At 39.6% G+C, this 26,133-nt stretch overlaps 1 protein-coding gene across 1 annotated transcript in view; it reads right to left on the reverse strand.

The window, feature by feature from the left end:
- LOC149150869 (inner membrane protein PPF-1, chloroplastic-like) overlaps window positions 1–26,133 on the reverse strand; it is a 380,356-nt gene that overhangs the window by 164,143 nt on the left and 190,080 nt on the right. Inside the window, exons 5-6 of the mRNA XM_089437957.1 lie at window positions 6,872–6,945; window positions 6,608–6,712 (exon numbers count right to left, since the gene is read on the reverse strand). Of these exons, the coding sequence (XP_089294083.1) occupies window positions 6,608–6,712; window positions 6,872–6,945 (179 nt within the window). The remainder of the gene's footprint in view (window positions 1–6,607; window positions 6,713–6,871; window positions 6,946–26,133) is intronic.

Below are 26,133 nucleotides of genomic sequence, written 5' to 3' on the forward strand. Positions count from 1 at the left end.
ACTTAATTAATTTTGATTAATTAATCATATTTCCTAAGTTTAGACTTAGGAAATATTAAAAAACTAACTAATAAATCTAATTAAGTCGTCTCTAGGTGGAATTCCATAAACGATTTCTGGGTATTGGAGAATACACGTATTCTAGCCTCTCCACCAAATCTCGTGGCTAGAACACATCCGATGCTACAAACACTAACAAAGACTGTTGCAAAGGTGCCAAGTAGCACATCAAATCACTCACACCCAATGCGTCAAAGAATTTAGTACTAGATGATTCTTGAGCGGGGACTCCAACCCCCCCCCCCCACCATCAAGTTTCTCCCTAGCCCCAACGAAGCAGCCATAGACTTATACAAAGCTTCTTTCCATTAGCCTTAGATGTTAGCAATATCCCTCACACCTACATCCCCCCAAGACCATGCAGCTAGACTCCTCATTGGATCTAGAGGACTCTGATAGCGAGCCAGCGCCACTATTGCCCCCCTCGTCGTCGGCTATCAAACTCAGGCATTCATGACATCATCAACCTCCAATCTTGACATATTCACTTAGCCTTCTACATGAACCATTATATACATGTCTATAAGGTTGTCCTATTATTATTGTATCCTTCCTTACTTTGTTTTATCCTAGTTTTAGTTTTGGCATTTTTTAGGAGTTGCATTTGTAATCCTACATTGCACTTGTTTTGGTTGTATCATAATTGCGGGGGAGCGCCCCCCCCGGAACCCGCTCCCAAATCGCGCTCTGGGCGGGAGCGGCTCCGCAGCGATTTTCGGGAGCGCGCCCCCGAAAAAAATTTGCACTCCCTGCCATTTTTAGGAGCGGTCGCTCCGGAGCGAAATTTTAAGCCCGGGAGCGATCAGGGAGCGCTCGCTCCCGATCGCTCCCAGACATTAAAAAATCGCTCCGGGAGCGTTTCAAGCGGCGCCGGGAGCGATCCGGCGGAAAAAAAAAAATTCCACAGACCTCAAAAAAAAAAAAATTTAAAAAAAAATGTTTTAAAAGCCCAATGGGCCTAAAAAAACTTCATTATCACTTCATTGAGTCGAGTTTGTTGGAGAGCAAAAGCAAAGGAGCAAGGAGAAGCGAGGAGCAAGCCTGCAGAGGTAAGTAACTTAGTAATTTAGTTAGTTTAGTTAGTTTAATTTAGTTAGGTAGTAATTTAGTTAATTTAATTTAGTTTATTTAGTTTAAAAATCATGAATTTAAATTAAATTAATTAATCCCAATAAATTAAATTAATTTGCAGATTCAAAACCCTACAAACATCAAACACCATGGACCTGGCTATATTTCTTGCCATTTTGCTCTTCTTGGTCCCTTTTATGGTTATTATGGTGCTGGAGAGTAGGAAACGGAGGAGCCAAACTGAAGAGGGGGATGAAGAAGCTAGAGAAAATCGAATTGATGAAAACCCTGGTGAGGAGGAGCTGGAGGAGGGTGAACATGACCCTCAAAAAACTAAACAAGACCAAACCCCATTGTGGAAATATGTTAATAGGGTTGAAACAGGGAGAGGGGGTGGAACCACTAAATTTCATTGCCCCCATTGCAACACTGATTACACAGGTTCATACACCCATGCTAGAAGACACCTCTGCGGGAAAGGCCATGGGATGGAGACAAACAAATAGGAATCAAAACTTGTACAATGGTGTCAGCAGCGGATAGAGCCAAATACATAAGGGAAGAGGAGGAAGCCCAATACAAATCAAAAAAATCAAGAGGTTTCTTTGAACCAAGCTCACAATCACAAAGAACTCCTTCAGCATCCTCCCAAGGCAGTGGATATGGAGGCACAGGGTCATCATTTTTAAGGCATAGAACCAAATCAGATTTCCTTGATGAGGGGTGTAGGAATGATATGGATTCAAAGGTTTACAGGTTTCTCTATCCATTGTATCTGATGGATGGACAAATGTAAAAGGCAAGCCATTGATAAGTGTTCTTGTTGTGTCTGTTAGTGGTCCCATCTTTCTAACTACACATGATTACTCAGACAAGTTCAAGACCGCCATCAACATTGCAGAAGCATTACTTGAAACAATTGACCGTATTGGGCCATACAATGTCATCCAAGTCATCATTGATAATGCTCCTAATTGTAAGGCAGCGGGAGCAATTATTGAGGATAAATACCCCAACATATTTTGGTCTGGATGTTTGGTTCACACATTGAACCTTCTGTTGCATGATATTGTCAAGAACAAAAATGAACAATACCAATGGATTGGTGATTTGTACAAGAAAGGCAAACAAATGATCAAATTTATTACAAATCATAGCAATACCCATGGCCTTTTCCGCAGTCACTCAAGATTGGAGTTGTTGAAGATTGCGAATACCAGATTTGGTAGCTATTACCTCACCTTCAGGCGCCTTTTGAAGGTAAGAGAGTCATTGGCTAGCATGGTATCAAGTCCACATTGGCAGGTATTAAAGGAAAGGGCTACAAATGCAGCTGACAGGGGAGATTTTGAAATGTGGAGGAGGCCACTCTTGATGGTCAATTTTGGACAAGTGTGAGACAAGTATTGGATTTCACCAAGCCTATTTATCACATGATTCGGTTTGCAGATACAGACAAACCAGTGATTGGCGAGGTGTATGAGCAGATGGATACCATGTTGGGGGAAATAAAAGATATTGTTCCTAACAGAGATTCCGACTTGTACAAAATGATTCACGATTGTGTGTGTGAACGGTGGAATAGACTTAATCTTCCACTACATTGCTTGGCGTATATCCTTACGCCAAAATACTACCCTACATCTTGGTTGGGCCAACCTGCAGCAGGGGGTGGGGTTAGGACCAAACCCCATTTAGATCCAGAGGTAACTAGAGGATATTTGGAAGCATTAGAAAAGTTGGTACCTGACAGGGAGGAAGGTGCAGCTGTGCGCTTTGAAATAGGCAGATATTTCAGTGGCACTGGTTTGTATGGTAACTTCCATGCAATGGACGACAGAGATAGATTTGATACTCTCACATGCTGGGAAACATATGGCGGCCAGGGACTTTTGCCAAAATTGGCAAAAAAAGTTCTTTCACAGGTTGTAAATACTTCTTCTGCAGAGAGGTGTTGGAGCACCTACAGCTACATACATAATGTGAAAAGAAACAGACTCAATGAAAACCGAGCAGAAAGCTTGGTTTATGTGCACTACAACTTGAGGTTGTTGAGTCATTACTGTGATCAGGCTTATGAGGATCCCACATATAAAATTTGGGACAATCACCCAGAGGATGACAATTTGGAGGATGGCATTGTACATATTGAAGAACTGGAAGAGGAACTTGTAAGGGATGAAGATGAAGCAGCTGCAGCAGCCATGCCACCTCCACCTCCACCTCCACCATCCAGTAGCAGTGCTCGAGGTCCGAGTCTTGTTCCTTTGCTGTCGCCACCTCCATCTACACCCTCACGTGGAGGTTCTAGTTCTAGTCGTCGGTCTGTGCGGGAAACTCCTAGAAGACCACCACGACCTGCTTATACTCCTGGAGACTCTCGTGGCAAGGGCCACATGTAGATTTACAGTTTACTTGTCTTTTTTAGTTTCTATTAGACTTTAGTTTTCATAACTGTTGAGTTTTGAGTCCTTGACTCTTGACTCTTGACTCTTTCATATCATAATGATATTTTTTGTAAACAATATATCACTGTGACAATGAAAATTTGAAGTTTGAAGTTGGGCCTTGGCAATTATAACTCATTGGTAATGATTGTGAATTATCATTTATGAATATGACGCTTCGTGAAAGACTAAAGTTGTTTCATTTCATTTCATTATTCATGTTTCATTTTATAAATCTATAACATTTCATATCATGTTAACAGGAAATATCTAAGATATTACTTCTTGTAATGGTTAAACTTAGCTTACAAGTACAACTTTGGTGATCAATGATGATAAATGTTATTGAATTTTCAATTTTGAAAGCTTGAAGTTGAAACTTTAAGATTGAATTTGATGAATCATGATTCATGAGACTCAATATGTTGCAGTTGTAATATGTATTTTACTAACTTGTGGACATGGTTGATGACGATTTTAATGCATAGATGATTGATGTGATATGGTTCAATGATCAATCTATGTTTTTTTATGTTTTTTATGTCTAATTCATCATTCTACATGTTTTTGTTGACATATATGTATCAAAAATTAAAAAAAAAAATATATATATATATATATATATATTTAAAAAATCGCTCCCGGATTCGCTCCCAAACCGGGAGCTTCTGAAAATGGTCACTCCCGCTCCCAAGCAACATGGGGTTGTATCCTCTTGTTCCATTGGCCTATTTATGGTCATTCATTGGACATTAATAAAATTATTTTATTTACGAAAACACTCTTGGATCAAGCAATGAACAAGTCATTATGGAGGGGTCTGCCTAGATAGTGCACCATGACATATATCAAAATATCCCAAGATATAGGGGAATCCTCAAAAAATAAATATACAATTCATTAACCAAGCTTTGAAAGCCACTTGTGTTCATTTTGTGAATGTGTCCCTTTGAAATATGCTCATTTGATCAAATATCTAGGCTTTCTTATGCCATATGCAGCTTTCACCCTTGGAACACTCATCAATATAACCAATTGCCCTTCAAATAATATTAAATTTCTTTGTCAAGGAAGCACTCCTCAAGAAGAAAATCAAACATCCTCAAGATGCCCAAACAATGCCAAGTGTAACCATATGAGATAGGGTGCTCCTCAAACCAAGGGGTTCATCCACCTAGAGATGCCAACAAGATGTCCAAAATAGAAAATATAGACAATGTTCTCTCTAGCAAGCCAACTAACTCCCCAAAAAGTGGATTCCATTGATAGGCATGCCACTGTGGGTTTTGGTTGTTAAAACAGCCCCCTTAAAGTTAGAGATTCCCTCAAAAAATGTGCCAAGAAGCCTAAATCCATGTGCATTTGACCAAACCAACTCCAAATGGAAAAAACACTCAAAAGAAGGTGGGCATTCAAAAGAAGTGTGCAAGGTGGAGTGCTCCTCCATAAAATATATCATCCCTCTAGTAAACAATGATATATCTCAAGGTAAGCACCCTAGATATGTGTGCCATATAATGTAAGCACACCCCCTCAAGATGTAGACTCAAATAATATCATGTTAAAACCTTAGGAACCCCTAAGTTGATGGGTATTCCCAAAATGTGCAAGAACCCATGTGAATGCATATCATGCTAAACAAAAAGATAAAACCCTCATCAAACAAGGAACTCCTCCAAATCCACATGTACTATGATGTGGCATGCCTCCTGTTAGCGTAAGTGCTAAAACATATGCAAAGTCCATCCTGAAACTCTGTCTGCTATTGCGAAAATAAGATCTTTTGCACTGGTGTGAATGCTGGAGGACAGTAAACACAAGCTGCAAGGAGTATGCCCAGCTACTGGCTGTGATTCTTCATGACAGCATTGACATATGGTCAAGATATACTCATGAAAAGGCACTTTAACACACATAGAGAAGAGACACAGACAAAGAGCATCCTAGCAAATAAGAGCATGAATACTTTCTGAATAAGAAAACAAGACCTCTTAGGAAGGGCAACAGCAACATGAAAACATAGACCAAACCCTCAATGAAGGTAGAAGTATCCTTTAATCATGATAAACTCTGTTGCTTGTTCTCTCCCTCCAAGACACTGGATAGTTGGCTGACATGGAACACTCAAAGTATGCTGATATCATGAGTTTGCACTATACCTTCAGGTACAACAGATCTCAAAGAACATGATCAATTGCTGGTTCCATGTCTATACATGCTTTGTCAAAATGCCCTTCTCAAAGCACCAAAATGGATCATGCATTTTGAGGGGTAACAGTACCATTGCTCCATATGATACCCAGCTAGCATTGAGGATAGTGTCTAAAAGGAGGACACCTCCTTAATGGAGATTATTTACTGGTGATCAAAACTTCCATTTATTATCTTAAATACAATGTTAGCTGCTTGTGCATTAATTTATTTAATTTTACAAGTGATCACTTAGGCACTAAATTTTAACGCAGTACCTCACATACTTCCTCACCCATTACTTCCTAGTCTTTTTATATCTGTCTACTTTCTACATCTAAGTATACTCTTAACAATACGTTACTCCTAAACATGCACTAACAAGGCATTCGTAGTGGTACAACCTCTATCACTGTAATTTCAGTAAGAAAAATTAGCTTAAAGGTTACATTTATATAATTGTGAATTAGCCCTTGACACAAACAAAAGGACAACTTCATTAAAGTATATTGTTATGTTTACCGCAATTGCTATCAACCAAAGGTTTCAACATTTTTAGGAACTGCTAAGCTATTCCATTACCAAATCAGTAATTGCAATCATTTACAAAAGATTATATCTGGCATTGTTTATTATATTCCTGATATGTTGAAAGTGTACTTTACATTCAAAGGAAAAGAAGAAAAAAAAATAAGTGAGATGCACAAGCAAGTCTACATAATGAATAGGAAAACTAAACCACTTTTACACATTGAAACAGATGTATGAGCTTGACCAACATCTACTAAACGATTTTACAGCACACCTTAAATCCTAATCATATGAAGCATGCTCATTACCACAAATGGGAAGAGCCACGAAATGCCTGATCCATTTTGTCGAGCAGCAATTGTGGTTGGTCCAGCCAAAGAGGGAATCCAAAAGAAACCTTCTGTCAAAAGGCCCTTCAATCCAAGATCAAGCACAAGCGTTAAGAAAGACAGCTTCGCAAACCACAAAAAATAAAGATTATATCTAAACTGATGTTTGGACATTTGACTAGAAGGAACTTGTAAAGAACACAAGCCAATTGCAGATTTTCCTGATAAAATCTACATCAATACCTCATTAGCCACATTTGAAAGAGCCTGATATAGCCCAATCCAAACAGGCATTGTAGCAAGCGTGGGTAAGCATCCTGTTGATATATTAAAGTCAAAAGCAAACAAATTTCATTAAAATAAAAAATTTCATGTCCTGTTAACCTACCACTGATGCAAATTCTTCAACACTTCATCTTTGCAAGCGTAGACACAAACTGAAACTTCAATATGTTGATCTAAGAGTCATAAATATACATGTTTTAATTAGTAGCCCAACCAAAAGGGAACTTGGGAACATTGACTCATTCTAAAGATTTTAGAAAAACAATGCAACAGCACTTCACAATATCAATGAAATCATAATAAGAACTGTAAAAATAAGAACACAACCACAGTTTGTTAGCATTATGATCAGCGATAAGACAAGGAGACAATAAAAACCAGTGTCAATAACCCTTATACTGGAGATGGATGTCTACAGTGTTGAAGTATAATAGTTTTTCTGGTCCATGCAATAGTGCTAACTAATTTAGTCTTGTTGGCCAATACATTGCCAATACTGGTTGTACTTGTACAGATTGTATCCTTCAGTCCCGTTGACCTACTTATGGTCATTCATTGGACATTAATAAAATTATCTTATCTATGAAAACACCCTTGGACAAGCAATGAACAAGGCATTATGGAGGGGTTGGCCTAAATAGGTGTACACCATGATATATATCAAAATATCCCTAGATATAGGGGAATCCTCAAAAACTAAATAAACAATACAATAACCAAGCTTTGAAAGCCACTTGTGTTCACTTTGTGAATGTGTCCCTGGAAATATGCTCATTTGACCAAATATCTAGGGTTTCTTACGCCATGTGCACCTTTTATCCTTGGAACACTGTTCAATATAACCAGTTCCCCTTTAAATAATATTAAATTTCTTTGTCAAGGGAGCACTCCTCAAGAAGAAAATCAAGCATCCTCAAGATGCCCAAACAATGCCACGTGTAACCATACGAGATAGGGTGCTCCTCAAATAACAGACGCATGAAAGTGTTATCGTCATTCCAATTTTAGATAGTTGTCAGATCATTTAGAAGTGAAACTAAAACTTATCCAAGAATATTTCCAAGTGACCAAATCTTAACCATGATGATCCAACACCTGACTCAGTTGTTCTGCTGCTGATGGCTTCCAAATGGAATATAGTGAAGCTAATAGCTTTCAAATGGAATAACACTTACGAAATAGGTGAGTCAACGGAATGAAAAACCATCTACAAGTTGCCTTAGAAGCTGAGATATGCATTAAAGAGCAAGGTGCAGAGACAAATTGCAAAGCTCTTTAGATAAACTTATTTCCGCTTTTCTTTCCTGGAAAGAATTTGCGTGCCTGATTAGTTTGACTTAGTCAAGTAAACATGTGTCAATATGTATTATATTTATACTCTATTATGGACTTTTTACTGCACTCTTTTACCTGATCTCTTATCCTTTTTGTGTGATTTGGTCCAAAATGATCAGTCACCTACATTATCATATTTATTATTTGAAAAATACTTCTTATTTTATTTAGAAAACAATATGTACATGCAATTAATACTATGTACCAACATACAGATCCATCTTAAGTCTGGATCTATCAAACACCAAGAGGGACCAATCTATTGAGATGTAAATTTGGTGATCCTTGAAGATGGATCTAGAGAAGGTAAATATATTTCAATGTAAATATCATATTTATACTATTTCTTGTAAATTTGAATCTCTCATTTTCTCTCTATATTGCAGTTTTTATATTAGTTGTACATATCAACCCTTTCTTTTATATAAATAGATTTCATATGTATAGCTAATGTATTACTATTTAGAGAGAGAAAAGAAGGGAATCAAATTTATATAGAAATACTATAAATATTATATTTACATAAGAATAGTATTACACTTCTCTTCATCTTAGCCTAGCACCATCTTAAATAATCACAAATTTAAACCTCAAGAGATTTGATCTCTCTCGATACATATCAAAATCTTGTTAGAAATTAGCTAGGAAAAGTGTATTCTACATAGGTTTGGAGCTAACATGTGGGAAATTTTCCTAAAGTGACTTGGGATTTAATTTAAATTTGTGAGATATAAAGTTAATGAGAAAAAGTGCACTTTATTATTGACAACAAGAGATTAAAACATGGCCATTAGATCAAGAGGGCCCAAGATTAACTCTCAGCCCTTGATCTTGGAGGTTAGGTGGAAGGTCAAAGGTCTCAGTTTGTGTCTAAGAGGCTATGGAACACGAAATCTCCAAAACGCACAAAAGGTTTCGCGACAAAAGACTTGGAAACACCATAATTAAATTAATTAGCCATAATTAAAATATTTCCTAACTTAAGAAAATTGGTTAACTAAAGGGAATTAATTAAGGAAGTCTGATTCTGCTCTAGAGGCTTCTATTGATGAAGCCAAATTGATCTTAGCCATTGGTTGAGATGTAATCATGGTTGTTAAGACTCCAACAAGAGATTATAAGACCAATTCGAAGGAATTGGAGAAGACACAGTTCATGAGTTGAGCAGTTCAACTACCCAGTTGCAAATATTCAACAAGGGTGCAGTCAAATCTATGGAAAGCATCGGAGCGAGCAATCAGCAGAGATTCAGGAGGAGTCAACGGAATTTTCCTCAACAATTTTCCAGTGTTCAAGAGACAAGAAAGAGGAGGTCGAATTCATCTGTAGAGGACACCAAATACAACAGTCTGAGTTAGCCATATTACCCAGTGCAAGTTGTCGGAAGAACCGCATTTCAGTTGCCAACTGCCAGATCAAGGTCCCGGAAGCAGAGTGAGTGGGTTCCAGAGGCAAAGGGAGGCTAAACGACTTGCCTAGATGTGATTCTAGGGTTGTGCGATTTCTCCACAGCCAGATTTGCACATTCCAGCAGGGAATTCGACATCCAAACAAAAGGGTGTGAGTGGCTACGGTAGGCTAGATTAGTTGCAGAGAGAGACAAGGGTCTCTTCCAATTTATTTTTACAACAGTATATTGCCGAAGCTTTGCCAGATTGGCAAGCAGATCATTGTACTCTTGAATTGCTTAATATAATAATAAAACCTTCCTCTGCTACACTAGTTATTCATTCGGGGTTTTTCTAGGGATATTTGCCCAAAAACAACAATGTTATATTTTGTGTGTGAATCTATTTCTCAGTTCCGTATTTTATATTTCTACAACGCTTTAATTATGGAGAATGCAATTGTGAATTTATTGTTATTTGCCGAATAATAATTCAAAAGACAAATAAACTACTAACAGTTAGATGATATATCTCTAGCAATTGCATTCAAGGAGTTTTCACATGGTATAAGAGCGACAAAGATTGGATCAAAGGCTCTAAAAGCGAAGGAAGCGAGACTTGTGCAATTTAGAAGGAGATCTGAAGCATAAAATTCCAAATCTGCGCATGCCTAGCCAGCCGTGCAAATTGTAGGGAGGCAGAAATTCGATTTCTAGTCCAAGTCGGAGGAAAAGTTCAATTTGTCTAAGAGCAATAGCAACAGGGAATAAAGGGTGCCAGGAAGGGGTGTCCGGAGAGCAGATCAGTTATTTCATAGAGCAAATCTAGCACATTCATTTTGCAACAAGAGTTTTTCACCGCATATCAACGCAAGGCAAGGAAGAGAAAGCACACAAAGAAGGAATTTCCAAAAATTCTCAAAGGGTTTCCAGTTTTCCAGCAGCAGGAAAGGAGGCCATGATTTCCAGCGAGAAAAGGCCATAGTGTTGACTTCTATTAGCATCGGATGTGCTCTAAGTCTCAAATTTTGCAAGGAGGCTTAGACATATGTATTCGACAATACCCAGAAATCATTTTGGGAAATTCCACGCAGAAACAGTTTTATTAAAATAATTAATTATTTTTAATGGGACCCTAAGTCTAAACATAGGAAATTAAAATAATTAATGGGTATTAATCTAAACTGTGGGTGTAACTTCTAGAAGAAGACGAAGATCGAGTCCAAATGATTGGAGCCATTGATTAGAATCTAATCTAGGTCGTTGGTTCTCAACTAGAAGATTATAAGAAGGACATTGAGGGGCATTCGGAAATACACCAAAGGCAGATACTCAGTTACCCAAGTAAGTTCGATTTTCTCACTGGTCGAAGTTCGGCAAGAGAAAATTGAATCAGAGGGAGAGTTGCAGGTGAGAAAGAGAGAGAGGGTATCAACATCAGTCTAGAGGTCAAGAGCAGAAGACACAGAGCAGAAGGAGGGCAATGCAGAGGTTGTGACGCAGAGGACAGCACAAAGGCAGTGTGATGCAGGGATAGCGTAGATACCACGCAGGGGCTGACGCAGTGAGACGTCGAGGGGACAGCAGGTCCTCTCTTGGATCAGAAACTCGTCGAGAAGTGTCTGTAAAAATTCTCACAGAGAATCCTCTTCTATTCTGCTGGTTGTATCTTGTACATGAGATTTTTGCTGAAGAATAATAAAGAAACCCTCATCTGTTGCACCGGTTTTCCCACATTGGGTTTTTCTGGGGACATTTGTCCAAAAATAACTGTGTCATTGTGTTGTATCATTTTCTTGTTCAGTTTCTTGTTTCGACATATTATTTTTTATAGTGAATGTTGTAGTTGTATTTACTTTGATATTTACCGTAGAACACAGTAAATAACTTGTATGGTTTAACAAGTTGGAGAAGTAATATCAGTTGCTGCAGTAGGGATTCTAGGTTTAGGAATTTTCACATGATATCCGAGTTGCAGGTGAAGCAAGAAGAACAAATCCGAAAGACCCAGTGTTGAAGGAAGAAGGGAATTCAAAATTCTTGCAGAGGCAGCAATTCGAATCCCCAGAGGGTTTGCGCAGTTTAGGTCGGAGGGCTAGATTTTCGAGGGAAATCTCTCTCTGAATGAGTCAATAGAGAGGTAAGATGGCCAAATCGAGAGTTGTCAGCGGCAGAGGGAGCAATGCAGTAGAAGCTTCAATGAAGAGTTTTTTCTGATGGGACGTAGTTTTCTACAGGGAGTTGCTAGGCCAGGATAGCGTCAAAGATCGTTAGAAAAAATAACACAAAGATGGAAACTCAAGATGTCTCTGAATTATATTCTAGATTACAAGAAGAATTTGCATGCTTAGCAAGTTCAGCATTTGCATATGTTTGGTACATTGATAGCGGGGCTTCAACCCATATGACTAGAGTGCGAGAATATTTCTCGAGCTATCAAGAAGAACAAATAGACTTCCAAATTACTATGGGAAACAGAATGAAGTGTACTCCAGTAGGGAGAGGCACCATAGCATTTTAGATGGAAGCAAGAACCAGCATCCAAGTCACCAATATTTTGCATGTGTCCGGGTTAGGAATTAATCTAATTTCAGTGTCCCAGTTACAGGACAAGGGAGACGATGTATACTTCAATGGAAAGAAAGTATATGCAAACATCCAAGCTGGAAGAAGAAGAGACAAATCGGAACTCGAAGCAACAGAATGTATAGGTTGCAGCTCAAGTCTCCAATGGCACTGATAGGCAGTAGTCATAATGGTGAAAAGGAACTGAATGAATTATGGCACAAGCGAATGTGATGTTAGTTTCTGGTAGCATCGAAAGTGCTCTAGACTTGAAAATTGGTGAAAAAGCTAAGGCACGTGAGTTCTAAAAAACCTAGAAACTGTTTGGTGAAATTCCACACGAATTGTATTTTATTAAAATAATTAATATTTTTAATGGGGTTCCTAAGTTTAAATTTAGGGAAATTAAAATATTAATGGGTATTAATCAAAATATGGGTGAGAACAATTTAAAAGGCAGATCAAGTCATGTTTTAATCTTAGCCATTGATTAGAGACTTAATCTCATCCGTTGAAGTCTCAAAAGGAAAATTATAAGGAGGAGGCTTGGGATTCATTTAAAAACACACGAAGAGATTGAGGAAATCGATTTTCTAAGGTGAGAAGTTCTCGGGAGGAAAATCGATTGGGGAGATCTTGCAGCAGAGTGGCAGTGAGATTCTGGGAGAACGACTTTCTGGAGAATACAAGGCAGAGAGAGGACAGTGTTATATACCTAGGGGGGATAATATGGGGTACAAAGGGAGGTACCCAAGGGAATAATGTAATAATGGGATGGGCCATAGTAATAAATAAGGTGGTTAACCCGTATCATGTAAGGGACCACAAGTAGTTAGTAATAATGTAATGGGCCCATGGTATTAGATAGATAGTATTGAGGGAACCACGGTAATGACCCATGGTATTGTATGTATGAGGCCTATATAGAAGCAAGAGACTCCACATTGAGAGGTGTCAAAGAATATTGTATGAACAGGCATATGGCTTGTGGAGTGTTCTCCTTCCTTAAGGAGTGAATGTATGGTGTTGCGCTACCTTAAGGGTTTTGATCAATAAAGAAGCATTTCTATCTATTTCTATCTTATTGTTTCTGGGTTTATTTGCATTGTCTTATATTTTTGGGTCAGATCTATAACAAGTGGTATCAGAGCACTTTCTTGGGCAAAAAGTGGAGAATTTTTTTTTTTTTTTTTCCGGATTTCTAAGGCGGCGAGTTTGCAGATCAGATCTGTACGTTTTGGGGCAAAATCTACAAAATCTAATTGCAAATCTGGATTCTTGTGAAAAAATACCCGATTTCAAAAAAAAATCGACCGAATTGGAGGCCGAATGAAGGAGATATCGCTGATATAAAAATCAGTGGTGTTGCAGACATTTTTTCGGGGCAGTGAGTTTGCGATGCAGATCTGTACGTTTTGGGGCAAAATCTGCAAAATCTAATTGCAGATCAGGATTCTCTGTGGAAAAATACCTGATTTCAAAAAAAAATCAGTCGAATCGGAACCCGGATGAGGGAGATATCGTTGATTTAAAATCAGCGCTTTTTTCTGAATTTTTGGTGACAGCGGGAGAGTTGCAGTGCAGATCTGAAATTCCAGTGCCTGGATCAAGATTTCTATCACATGAGCAAATGCAGAATGGTTGTTCCATTTCCGAAAATAGATCATAATAGGGATTCTGAGCAATATTGACGGAATTGTAGCCATTTCAAATTTTCGCCAAAATTTTTTTGTGATGGCAGGCCTACATCAAAGTTTGAGAGACGTGTATAAATTTGATGGTTCTTATCCGACTAAATGGCTAGCACAAATGGAGAAATATTTCAGATTGAATTACATCATGGATGATGCGACTCAACTGAGTGTGGGAATCATGTACTTGGACCACGAAAGATGGTAATGGTGGCAGTGTCATCAGAAATGCCATCCAAGGACAACTACTTCACAGATGTTCGCAAAATCTATTTGTGCCCACTTTGACCATAAAATCTAATCTTGTGGGTCCTCTTACTAAGCTCACACAGGCAGACACACAACCTAGCAAAGATTTTATTTTTACAGGAAAGAAGGAAACCAAGAAACCTAAAGGGTTATGTTCTGTTGGTATCTCCTTATTGCAGGTTCATGGATTGATTCAAAAGAAGAAGATCATTGTTTCTATAAATCCTAGTTGCAAGCATAATTTTATCAAATTAATTTTGGCAAAAAAATTGCAAGTTCCAGCAAAACACATTGAAAACACATAGGTGGATGATGAGGATGTTCAAGTGTATAAGGATTTGAAGATTTCTATGGATAAGTATGTGTTGCATGGTGATTTTTATACTTCAGATATGGATAACATGAATGTTGTTGTGGGATATCCTTGAATAGAATCTGTGGGCACTATCAATATTAATGTGCAGAAGAAATTCCTGAAGTTCTAGTATAAAAAGAAGAAAATTACATTACAGGATATTTCCATCAATAAACAGGTAGAGTACATGGAGGTTGAAGCAGAAGATGTTCCAGGGACTGACATATCAAATGATGAGCCAGTGATGATTGACAATCAAATACAAACAGAGGCTGAAGCAGAAATAGTTACAGGTGCTGATACATCAGATGAGGGCTCAGTGGTTGAAGTAATATTGGAAGATAAGACACCACAACAAGCACCACAACGTGCACCAGATAACAGTCAGGCTCCAGTGAAGGGTGAATTAAAGAAAAAGACACCGTGGGTTAAAACTTCAACATATCATCACCCACATCACCCCGCAAAAAAACAACCAACAAGATGGCAACCAATTAGCCATAAGGACAACAACCTCCGCATGACGGATAGTGAGGAGCGAAGATCCACCTACTACACATCAACACAGAAGAGCTGCCACGGTCAACTTCCATCTCAAGCGAGTGAAGCACCAGCGAGATCGAGGGTTCACCTTTCTTTTGAATGGCTAGACGCACGTGCATGGTACCAGTGGACTACTCTTTTGAGTAGATCTTATTATTTGTGTTCTTCCCATGTTTCGGGGACGAAACATGTTAAGGGGAGCGGAATGTTATATACCTAGGGGGGATAATATGGGGTACAAAGGGAGGTACCCAAGGGAATAATGTAATAATGGGATGGGCCATAGTAATAAATAAGGTGGTTAACTCGTATCATGTAAGGGACCACAAGTAGTTAATAATAATGTAATGGGCCCATGATATTAGATAGATGGTATTGAGGAACCATGGTAATGACCCATGGTATTGTATGTATGAGGCCTATATAGAGGCTAGAGACTCCACATTGAGAGGTGTCAAGGAATATTGTATGAACAAGCATATGGCTTGTGGAGGGTTCTCCTTCCATAGGGAGTGAATGTATGGTGTTGCCCTACCTTAAGGGTTTTGATCAATAAAAAAGCATTTCTATCTATTTCTATCTTATTGTTTCTAGGTTTATTTGCATTGTCTTATATTTTTGGGTCAGATCTATAACAGAGAGAAAAATTTCCAGAGGAGGGTTGACGCTGGCCTACGTAGAGGCAACGCACTCAATGAAGGGAGTCAAGTTTCTCCAGAGGGAATTCGAAGTTTCAGTTGTCAAAAACCAGCGTCTGAAACTAGAGGCAAGAAAGTCGAATTCTCAGCCAGCAGAAGATCCAAAGCAGAGAGACAATGTAATACCCAAGAGGGGTGACACAAAAGCTGCCCAGGGGGGTGCAGTTTGACGCAGAGGCCATCAGAAGGTGCCGCAGAGCCTCCCAAAGCTGAGGATCAGTCACTGATTCTCCAGTGATAGTGTGAAATTATTTCACTAGTCTTTTGTCTAGTATTTTCTCTGTAAAGGATTGCTAGTTGAACATCCTAGACTTGTATTCAAAAAAATTTCCTACATAATAATAAACCCTCGGAGCTGCTGCACCAGTTTTCCCGCATTGAGTTTTTCCAGGGACTATTTTGTCCAAAAATAACTGTGTCCTATGTATCTTGTTCTTTGCTCAGTTTTCTGTTTCAAGTAATCAAATTTAAAGTAGTGTAGGTTGCATAAGTAATTTACTTCAGTGTTCAGAAGAATAACTTTATGAATGTAATTAAAATCAAGTAGGTGAAGTAAATTTAAATTTGTTGCAGTTGGGATTCCTTGAGGATTAGGAATTTTCACATGGGACAGTTACACCATGGAGCACTAAGGATGCTCAAAGAGACTGTTACAGGAGTTCCAGTCCTTAGTATTGAGCATGATGATTTATGTGGAGGATACGTAGTAGGGAAGTATGCTAAAGAATCTTTTTCTAGAAGTAACAATAGAGCAAAATGTGTATTGGGATTAATACACTCAGATATCTGTGGTCCAATGTCCACAAGAGCTTTTAATCGTGGCGAATACTTCGTCACCTTCATTGATGATCACTCTAGAAAAACCTAGATCTATTTCTTAAAAATCAACAATGAGGTTTTTGATTGATTCAGAGAGTTTAAGGCTCTCGTTGAAAATATGACAGGGAAAAAGATAAAGGTATTGCGTTCAGATAATGGTGGAGAATATACGGACAAAGACTTCACAAATTTCTGTGCAAAGGAGGGCATCAAAAGAGAATGGACAGCTCCATATAATCCAGAGCAGAATGGAGTAGTAGAGCGGAAAAATAGAACTATTATTGGGGCAACAAAAGCTATGTTGTTTGATCAGGACTTGCCTAGATTTTTATGGGCAAAGGCTTGCAACATAGTAGTATATATCCATAATAGAACTCCTCACAAAGCGTTGGGGAAGAGAACACCCAAAGGTGTCTTCACAGGGAAGAAGCCAGAAGTAAGTCATCTCAAGATATTTGGAAGTGTGGCATAGTGTCACATTCCAGACGAAAAGCACAGTAAACTAGATCAGACTGAACAAAAGGAGTAACTTGTAGGATATAGCAAGACCTCAAAGGAATACATAACCTACATTCCTAGCAGCAGGAAGATTGTAGTGAGGTGAGATGTCAAGTTCATGGAAGATAGAGCTTTCAGGAAATCTCCAGAGATGTCTGTAGAAGGTCAGTCAGTGCATGTTCCATTAGTCCAGCAGCAACAAAGGCAGCAAGGAGGATAGACACCTCAATCAAGTACAGTGACCAATACCAGCATTTCCTCGAAGAAGGAAATTCAGATAGTTTTTCAGCAAATGGAACGACAGGACTAAGCGAAGGATTTGATTGAGCCTCCCACCACAAGTGGTAGAAACAGCAGGGAAGTACAGCAGACGCTGAGGGACGCAAAGGAGTTTGTTGGAGCTCTTAGAACTGAGAAGAGGTAGCGTAGACAACGTGACAGATACCATGCCTTGGTCGCACAGGTTGAAGAACCCTCTAGCTTTCAGGAATTCGTTCACCACCAAGTGTGGGTGGATGCCATGGTAGAAGAGTATAGCTCTATCATGACAAATGATGTCTAGAAAGTAGTACCTAGACCAAAGGATAGATCAGTTGTAGGATTAGGGTCAATCTACAAGATCAAGTATGTTTCAGATGGCAGTATAGAGAAGTACAAGGCTAGGTTTGTGGCTAAAGGTTACGCACAGAAACAAGGAATAGACTATGAAGAGACCTTCGCCCTAGTAGCTCGATATACCTCTATCAGATCTATTATATCCCTAGTAGCTCAAATGGGATGGGAGATTCATCAGATGGATGTCAAGACAGCATTTCTGAATGAGGCGATAGAAGAAGAGGTTTATATAGAACAACTTGAATGCTTCGAAACGCATGAAAAGAGAACTCATGTGTGTAGATTAAAGAAAGCCCTGTATGGGCTCAAGCAAGCACCTAGAGCATGGTATGGTCGGATTGATAGTTACTTGCAGCAGTTGGCATTCGTCAAGAATGATGCTGATCCCAATCTCTACTAAATTCTAGAGAATGAGCCACTTATTCTAGTATTATATGTGGATGACTTGTTTTTAACAGGGTCATATAGGCTCATACAGGACTACAAGAAGAATCTTGAAGCAGAATTCAACATGAAGGATATGGGGTTCATGCATTATTTTCTAGGGTTAGAAGTTTGGCAGAAGAATGGACAGATCTTCCTTGGGCAAGGAAGATATGCTACATAAATTTTGAAGAGATTCAGAATGTAGGATTGTCAACCCATGGCTACTCCCATGATCACCAACTGGAAGAAAATAGATGCATCAGGAAGCAAGGAGGTGGACCCCACCTTGTACAGACGGATCATTGTGTCGCTCATGTACCTAGTCAACACTAAGCCAGATAATTGTTACACTGTTAATACCCTTAATCAGTGCATGGTGGAACCGGAAAGGGTGCATTGGGCAGCAGCTAGGCACACCCTGAGGTATGTGCGACCAGGATTTACTGCAATAATCAAAGTTGTATTAAACTCTTTGAGAATCCAATATTTCATAATTGGTCAAAACACATTGATATCAAATGTCAATTTATCTGACACTGTGTTTAGTGTGGGGCAGTACAACTGCAGTATGTCCCCACAGGAGATCAGGTAGCAGACGTACGCACAAAGGCTCTAGGAAGAGCTAAGTTCATTCAGTTCAAAGAGCAGATGGGTCTGGTAGAGAACTTGTTTCAGTAACAAAAACAGGAAATTTCTCAATTACAGTGGCAGGGAATGAGAGAGAATTGCAGTACAGATGCAATGTTGGGAGCGGCAAGGTCAGCAACAATACAGATGTAGCATTTGCGTAGTAGTTGGTGGGAAGTGATGTCAGACATCAGCGGCACAGAAGGAGATGTTACAGAACTGGGTGATGCTTTGGCAAGTCGCATTGCTAGAGCACATTCTACACTAAGAGGGAGTGTTGATTCTAGTGGCATCGGATGTGCTCTAAGTCTCAAATTTTGCAAGGAGGCTTAGACATATGTATTCCACAATACCTAGAAATCGTTTTGGGAAATTCCACCCGGAGATCTATCAGATCTAGGGAGTGTGAGTCCGATTCCGCTCCCAGATCTGATGATCTGAGGATCTCAACAGCTAGATCTAACAATTTAGCACAAAAAAATTAAATTTTTTGAATTTTTAAAGGAGGTATCGAGCTCGAAACCCTTCATGCATCACCCATAAAAAATATCTTATGATAAGCCTGGGATCAAATTTAAGATGGACTCTTCAGAAAACATGGATCGGGAGTTCGTTGGTTCAACCGAGAACTTCCCCGAACACCCGATGATCTAAAAAATCAAGACTTTCCTGCAAAACTCAATTTAACCATCAACATAGAGCGAGAAAACGATAATAAAATTCAAATTCAATAGAGATACCTGCTATTATATTCAAAACTTAAATTATCATTCAAACCCCAGCCACTGAGCAAGATACCTGTACTCAAATCACTCTTCAGAAAGCTACATCAATGGCTAAAAAGGAATCCGTACATGAAAATGACACATCTTACAGTATTTTCACAAAGAATAACACCAGCAGAAATTAATCCCAAAGTCTTCTTTATTGCTCAGAAAAAGATTACAAGAGAGTTTTTCGCTTAGTACACGATCCAGAGATCGGATGATACTGACTGACAAATGACCTCCTATTTAAAGATAAATCCTCCAACGGCTAGTTCGAGTGATCCTTGTCAAAGCAATCTCGACCGTTGATGAGGATCAAAATTTCTTTTAATCTCATCCGTCGAAATTTTAAATATTGAGGAAATTTCGTATTTTTCAATTAAATGCATTTTAATTAATTCAAAAATTAAATTTTTTGAATTAATTTCCTCGAAATTTTGACTTTGACTTAACCTCAGGGACCAAAGGCATAAAATTTAGCAAAATAATCAATTAACCTTAGTCCTTGGACCTCTTAAAATTTAATTTTTTAAAAGACCCACGAATTTTGCCTTTGGAAAATTTAAATTCACTTAGGACCTAGAATTAATCAAATGTCTAGCTTCAGATTTTAATTAATTTTGGCCGGAAAATTTAATTAATTAACCTATGAGGGGATAAATTATTTTTTAAACCCTCAAGACACTTTACATCATGATTTTTACATTTTTTACATCTCAAAGGGAAAAACCCATTTACAAAGGATCCTCACAGAGTACCCAGTTCTGCGACACAAATATAATCTAGCAGATCAAGCAATTTGTAATAAAATAACCTAACCAAATAATTAGGATTATTCCCAAATCACTTTTATATAGACTCGATCTAGAACACTAGGACTCCCCTAAGATCCCAGTGACAAAATCCATTCTAGCTTTGGGGTAAGGCCGAAGGAAAACTCTGACGACCATCCGAGAATGGATCGGTGAAACAAAAAACCTCCCGAAATGTAGATCATCACCAAAAAAGTAAGTTTACCTAGGTGATTACATACACGACACGGATCTGTTAAGATTATTTACATTATACACATGCAGACTGGGTTTACATTATAAGATGATCCTCAGGCTGATGATGATAGCTGGATGGCAGGAACACATCGATCAGGCGCTATCCCTTTTGTGAAAAAGGGGGTGTACTGCTATGGGTCTTTGACATGTAGTGGTCAACAAGACCCTAAGTCTAAACATAGGAAATTAAAATAACTAATGGGTATTAATCTAAATTGTGGGTGTAACTTCCAAAAAAAGACAAAGATCAGTCCAAATGATCCGAGCCATTGATTAGAATCTAATCTAGGTTGTTGGTTCTCAACTGGAAAATTATAAGAAGGAAAACGAGGGGCATATGGAAATACACCAGAGGCAGATATTCAGTTACCCAAGTAAGTTCGATTTTCTCACTGGTCAAAATTCGGCAAGAGAAAATCGAATCAGAGGGAGAGTTGTAGTTGAGAAGGAGAGAGAGAGGATATCAGCATCAGCCTGGAGGTCAGGAGCAGAAAACGCAAAGTAGAAGGAGGACAGCACAGAGGTTGTGACGTAGAGGACAACGTAGAAGCAGTGTGACGCTGGGATAGCGTATTTACCACACAGGGGCTAACGCAGTGAGATGCAGAGGGGGCAGCATGTCCTCTCTTGGATCAGAAACTCGTCGAGAAGTGTCTATAAAAAGTCTCACAAAGAATCCTCTTATTCCGCTGGTTGTATCTTGTACATGAGATTTTTGCTGAAGAATAATAAAGAAACCCTCATCTATTGTACCGGTTTTCCTACATTGGGTTTTTCTAGGCACATTTTTCCAAAACTAACTGTGTCATTGTGTTGTATCATTTTCTTGTTCAGTTTCTTGTTTCGGCATATTATTTTTTATATTGAATGTTGCAGTTGTATCTACTTTGATATTTACCATCGAACACAGTAAATAACTTGTATGGTTTAACAAGTAAAAGAAGCAATATCAGTTGTTGTAGTAGGGATTTCGGGTTTAGGAATTTTCACACATAGCAGGCAAACTGATTTTCCAGTGCGAGCTTGCCAGTCTATCCAGTGCATGCTTCAGGGTTAGCAGTGCGTGTGCTAGTATCGGAATAGGTTCTGGAGGTAAAGCGAGTTGCCCAAAGGAAAAGTAGCAAGCAATGCAAGTTACAGAAAGAGACTCCAAAGGCATGTGCGAGTACCCAGAGCAGATACGCACAGTCCAGAGAGGAGTGTGAGTGCAAAAGGGAGGCCGAGATAATTTGCTGAAAGGAAAACGAAATTTCCCAATTTATTTCTCCAATTTTTGAGTTTCGTAGAGATGGCTGCCGCAGGACTCAGAGATCAGGACAGGGTAGATGTAGCCTCCAACTTTGACATCTGGAAGGCCAAGATGCAATTCCTATTGGATGAATACAGTTTGAAGGAGTTTGTGACAATAGTTGATGTTGAGCCAACAGATCCTACTAGTACCATGAGTACAAGAAGGATATGGCCAAAGAAAAGAGGATGGTCCTTGACAGAGTTCGAGATCATATTGTTCTACATATCGCAGAAAAAGCATCAATGGAGAACATATGGAATGTTGTCGTAAAGTTGTAGCAGGATCCGTCTAAGAATCGAAAAATGATTCTCAAAGAAAAGTTGAGGACGGTCAAGATGCAAAAGAGCGAGAACATTACATACTATCTCACTACGATTCAGGTTATCAAAGATGAACTTGTAGTTGTTGGAGAGAAACCATCAGATATTGAGCTGGTGCGCACAACACTCAACGGATTTACCAAGGAGTGGTGTACATTCGTCCAAGAGATTTTTGGGCGAGGCACACTTCCTAGTTGGGAGCACCTATGGAGTGACTCCACTCAAGAGGAGCTAAGGCTCAGACTTGTAGATGGTACCACCACCAATCATGGCAAGGGATCAAAGGTAGAGAAGGAAGAAAAACACATTGCTATTCCAGGTAAGGGAAAAGTGAAGAAGGGTCCCAGTGAAGGACAAGACTCTAAAGGAGAGAAAAAGAAAAAGGAACTATCAAAGGTCAAGTACTTCAGTCGTGGTGAGTTTTGTCATTACGTTACCCAGTGTCCAAAGAGGAAAAAGACAAAAAGGGGAGCATATAACAGCTTTGGCAGAGATCGATGACCTGTCCGCTAGGTTGGAGGATGATTTCGCTATGTTTGCGGCATTATGCTAAGATGGAGGAGTATGGTACTCCTGTATGCCAGATCGAGCGGGGTCCGAGTGAGGAGTAGCAAGACGTCTAAATCTAGCCATAGCGACTTGATCAATAGGTCAGAGATAGTTGTTATTTAGGAGATTCCTTAGATGGATCATTACCTATGCTACGAGAGCCCGAGAGATAAAGTAGCAGGAGGAACAGTCATGATATGGGAGGTACATAAGTTCAATGTCAACAAGGTGCAATCAGATACTTAAGAGATAGTTGCAGTGCCAAAACCAAGTGTAGTCAAATACTCGAGAGACAGTTGCAGAGCTAGAACCAGGCATAGTCAGTTACATGAGAGATAGTGCAGAGCCGGCTAGGAGTAGTCAGACAGTCAAGAGATAGTTGTGGAGGTAGTTGCAGTGACACAAGCAGTGTGAATTGGGCAGTGGTAGAGAGCAAGGTGTAGTTCCAACCGGTGAGATTTCCTAGTTATTTCTAGTGGGAGATCAAGACTCAGAGGGAGTCCTGCTTCAAAGGGAGATGCCCTATGGAAGTTTGAATCTTCCGGTTCTAAGGAGATCGACACATAGTTGCAGTGATAGCAGTAGCTGTTATGCTCTTGACCTGCGAGAAGATACCATAATACCAAATATGCGAAGAAATATACCCAGAACACAGAACAATAAGAAATAACATGTATTTTATTATTTAGAAAGGAAAGCAATGTTCACTTGCCTCTTCGAGGGGGCAACCTCCAATAGAGTTGGGCTCAATTACAAAATAAGACACGACGCTCCTCAAGGGGAGTCTCTATCCTTTATATACGATTCATACATCCAATCCCATGGGTCAGTACCATGGTTCTTCTTAATACCATCTATCTAATCCCATGGTCCATTTGCAACTAACTGTGGCCCTTCTTTAAATGCGATTCAACCACTTACAATTATTAATATGGGCTTTATTGACTCTTTGACTAACTATAACTATGACTCGACCCTATTACATAAATAAGGGGGTTAGGGTTGGACCCTGACATGCCCTCCTCCATAAAAATAGTCTTGTCCCCAAGGCTGAAGCTGCGGAAACTGCGCAAGAACAGTGGTTGGTTCCCAAGTCACATCTTCTAGAAAGGTGTCTTTCCACTTGACGAGGACTTCCTTAATCGTGCGGCCGCGGGGGTGCCATTCTCATGTGTCAAGAACCTGTTCATGGTGGAGCCAGATTGAACCTTCTTCATCCAATTCCAGTAGACTGGTTTGAATTCTGGAATTGTTCCCAACCACTTTCTTGAGGCAGGAGACATGGAAGACGGGATGGATTTTTGCAGTGGGTGGCAAGGCTAGCTTGTAGCCTAGTTCTCCGATGCATTGAAGTATTTGATACGGTCCATAGAATTTTGGAGATAATTTCTGACAACCCTTATCTTTGAGTCATGTTTGCTTATATAGTTGCAGCCTCAAGAATACCTGATCCCCTTCTTGAAATTTGCGCTCTGAACGATGTTGGTCTGCCTGTTGCTTCATGTGATTTTGAGCTTGATGGAGATTCTCTTTGAGGTGGGCAAGCATGGTTGCACGGTTCTGTAGGAGTTGATCCACTGCTTGTACCTTAGAGCATCCCTAGATATAAGAAGTAGGTGAAGGGGGGAGTTGACCATAAACTGCTTCATATGGAGTCATCTTGGTAGTGGCATGATAGTTAGTATTATACCACCATTCGGCTAGAGGTAACCACTGTACCCATAGATGTTGCTTTTCTGAAGTGAAACACCTGAGGTAGGTCTCCAGACATTTGTTGACTGCTTCAGTTTGACCATCAATTTGGGGATGATAGGAAGTACTGAGTTGTAGTTGGGTACCTTGTAGCCTAAAGAGTTCTTGCCAAAAGTTATTGGTGAAGATCGGGTCACGATCAGACATAATGGAAGTGGGCATACCATGCAATTTGAAGATCTGGTCCATGAAAGATTGAGCCACCAAAGCGGGTGTAAAAGGGTGGGGTAGGGCGCAAAAATGAGCATACTTAGAAAGTCAGTCCAACCACCATGATGACTGACTTGTTTCCTGACTTCAGAAGACCAATAATGAAATCCATAGAAACCTCCGTCCAGATTGAGGCAGGGATGGGCAATGGCTGTAAGGTGCCTAGGGATTTCACTGTTTCTCCTTTGCGGCCCTGACACACATCACACTCAGCGACAAAAGTAAGAATGTCCTTTTTCATGCCTGTCCAAAAGAATGAACGTCGAGTGCGAGCATAAGTCTTCTGAAAGCCTGAATGGCCTGCAGTGGGAGATGAGTGCAACTCTACCAAAATGCGACTTTTAAGGGTGGATGTTGGTGATATCACTACTTTGTCCTTGTAGCGAAGAATCTCATCCTGCCAAGAGTAGCCCACTGTGGAATTTGGATCTTCCTGCAATTTATTAATGAGTTGGGAGAGCGAAGGATGTGAAAACCATTCCTTGCGAGCCTCTTCAATCCACTTTGGAATGGGAAGAGAGATTGCGAGCAGGGTGCTTTCCTCCTCAAATTGGCGTGATAAAGCATCCGCTACAACATTTTCATGCCCCTTTTGTAAATTATCTCATAATCATATCCCAACATTTTGGCTAGCCATTTATTTTGTTGTGGCGAGGATAAGCGTTGCTCCAAAAAATATTTAAGGCTTTGATGGTCTGTGCAGATATGGAAACGTCGCCCCAATAAGTATGGTCGCTAGGTATCCAGTATCCACTGCATGTAAGATGGCCATCATCTCCTTCTCATAGGTAGATTGTCCCAGATTTGTCCCACTTAGTTGTTGGCTAGTGAAGGCCAAGGGTCGACCTTCTTGCATTGAGACAGCCCCAATACCCGTACCTGAAGCATCACATTCAATCACAAAAGATTTGGCAAAGTCCGGTAGTGCCAATATGGGAGTGGAACACATGACATGTTTAAGAGCTATAAATGCCTGTTGCGCTTCACCATTCCAGAGGAATGAATTTTTCTTGAGAAGGTGAGTGAGAGGTCTAGCAATGCGACCATAATTGTGTACAAATTTGTGATAGTAGCCGGTGAGACCCAAAAATCCTCTCAAACTCTTCAACGTCTATGGTTGAGGCCAATCCTGCATTGCCTGGATCTTTTTGGGATCCACCCTAACACCTTCATGCCCCACAATGTGGCCCAAATACTCAACTTCTTTCATGCCAAAAGAGCACTTGGACAATTTGACAAATAATTTATGCTTCCGGAGCAGATCTACATGTTGAAGATGTTTTTCCCAGGGGACACTGTAGATGAGGACGTCATCAAAGAAAACAAGGACAAATTTTCTAAGATGTGGTTTGAGCAGGGGATTCATGAGGCTCTGAAAAGTGGATGGGGCATTACAGAGACCAAATGGCATGACCAAGAATTCATAATGGCCTTCATGAGTTCGGAAAGCAGTCTTTGGAATGTCTACTTCTTT

The sequence above is a fragment of the Pinus tabuliformis genome, chromosome 9 (genome assembly GCF_031772625.1).
Source record: "Pinus tabuliformis cultivar Carrire ecotype Pingquan chromosome 9, CPIR1, whole genome shotgun sequence".
Taxonomy (NCBI): Eukaryota; Viridiplantae; Streptophyta; class Pinopsida; order Pinales; family Pinaceae; genus Pinus; species Pinus tabuliformis.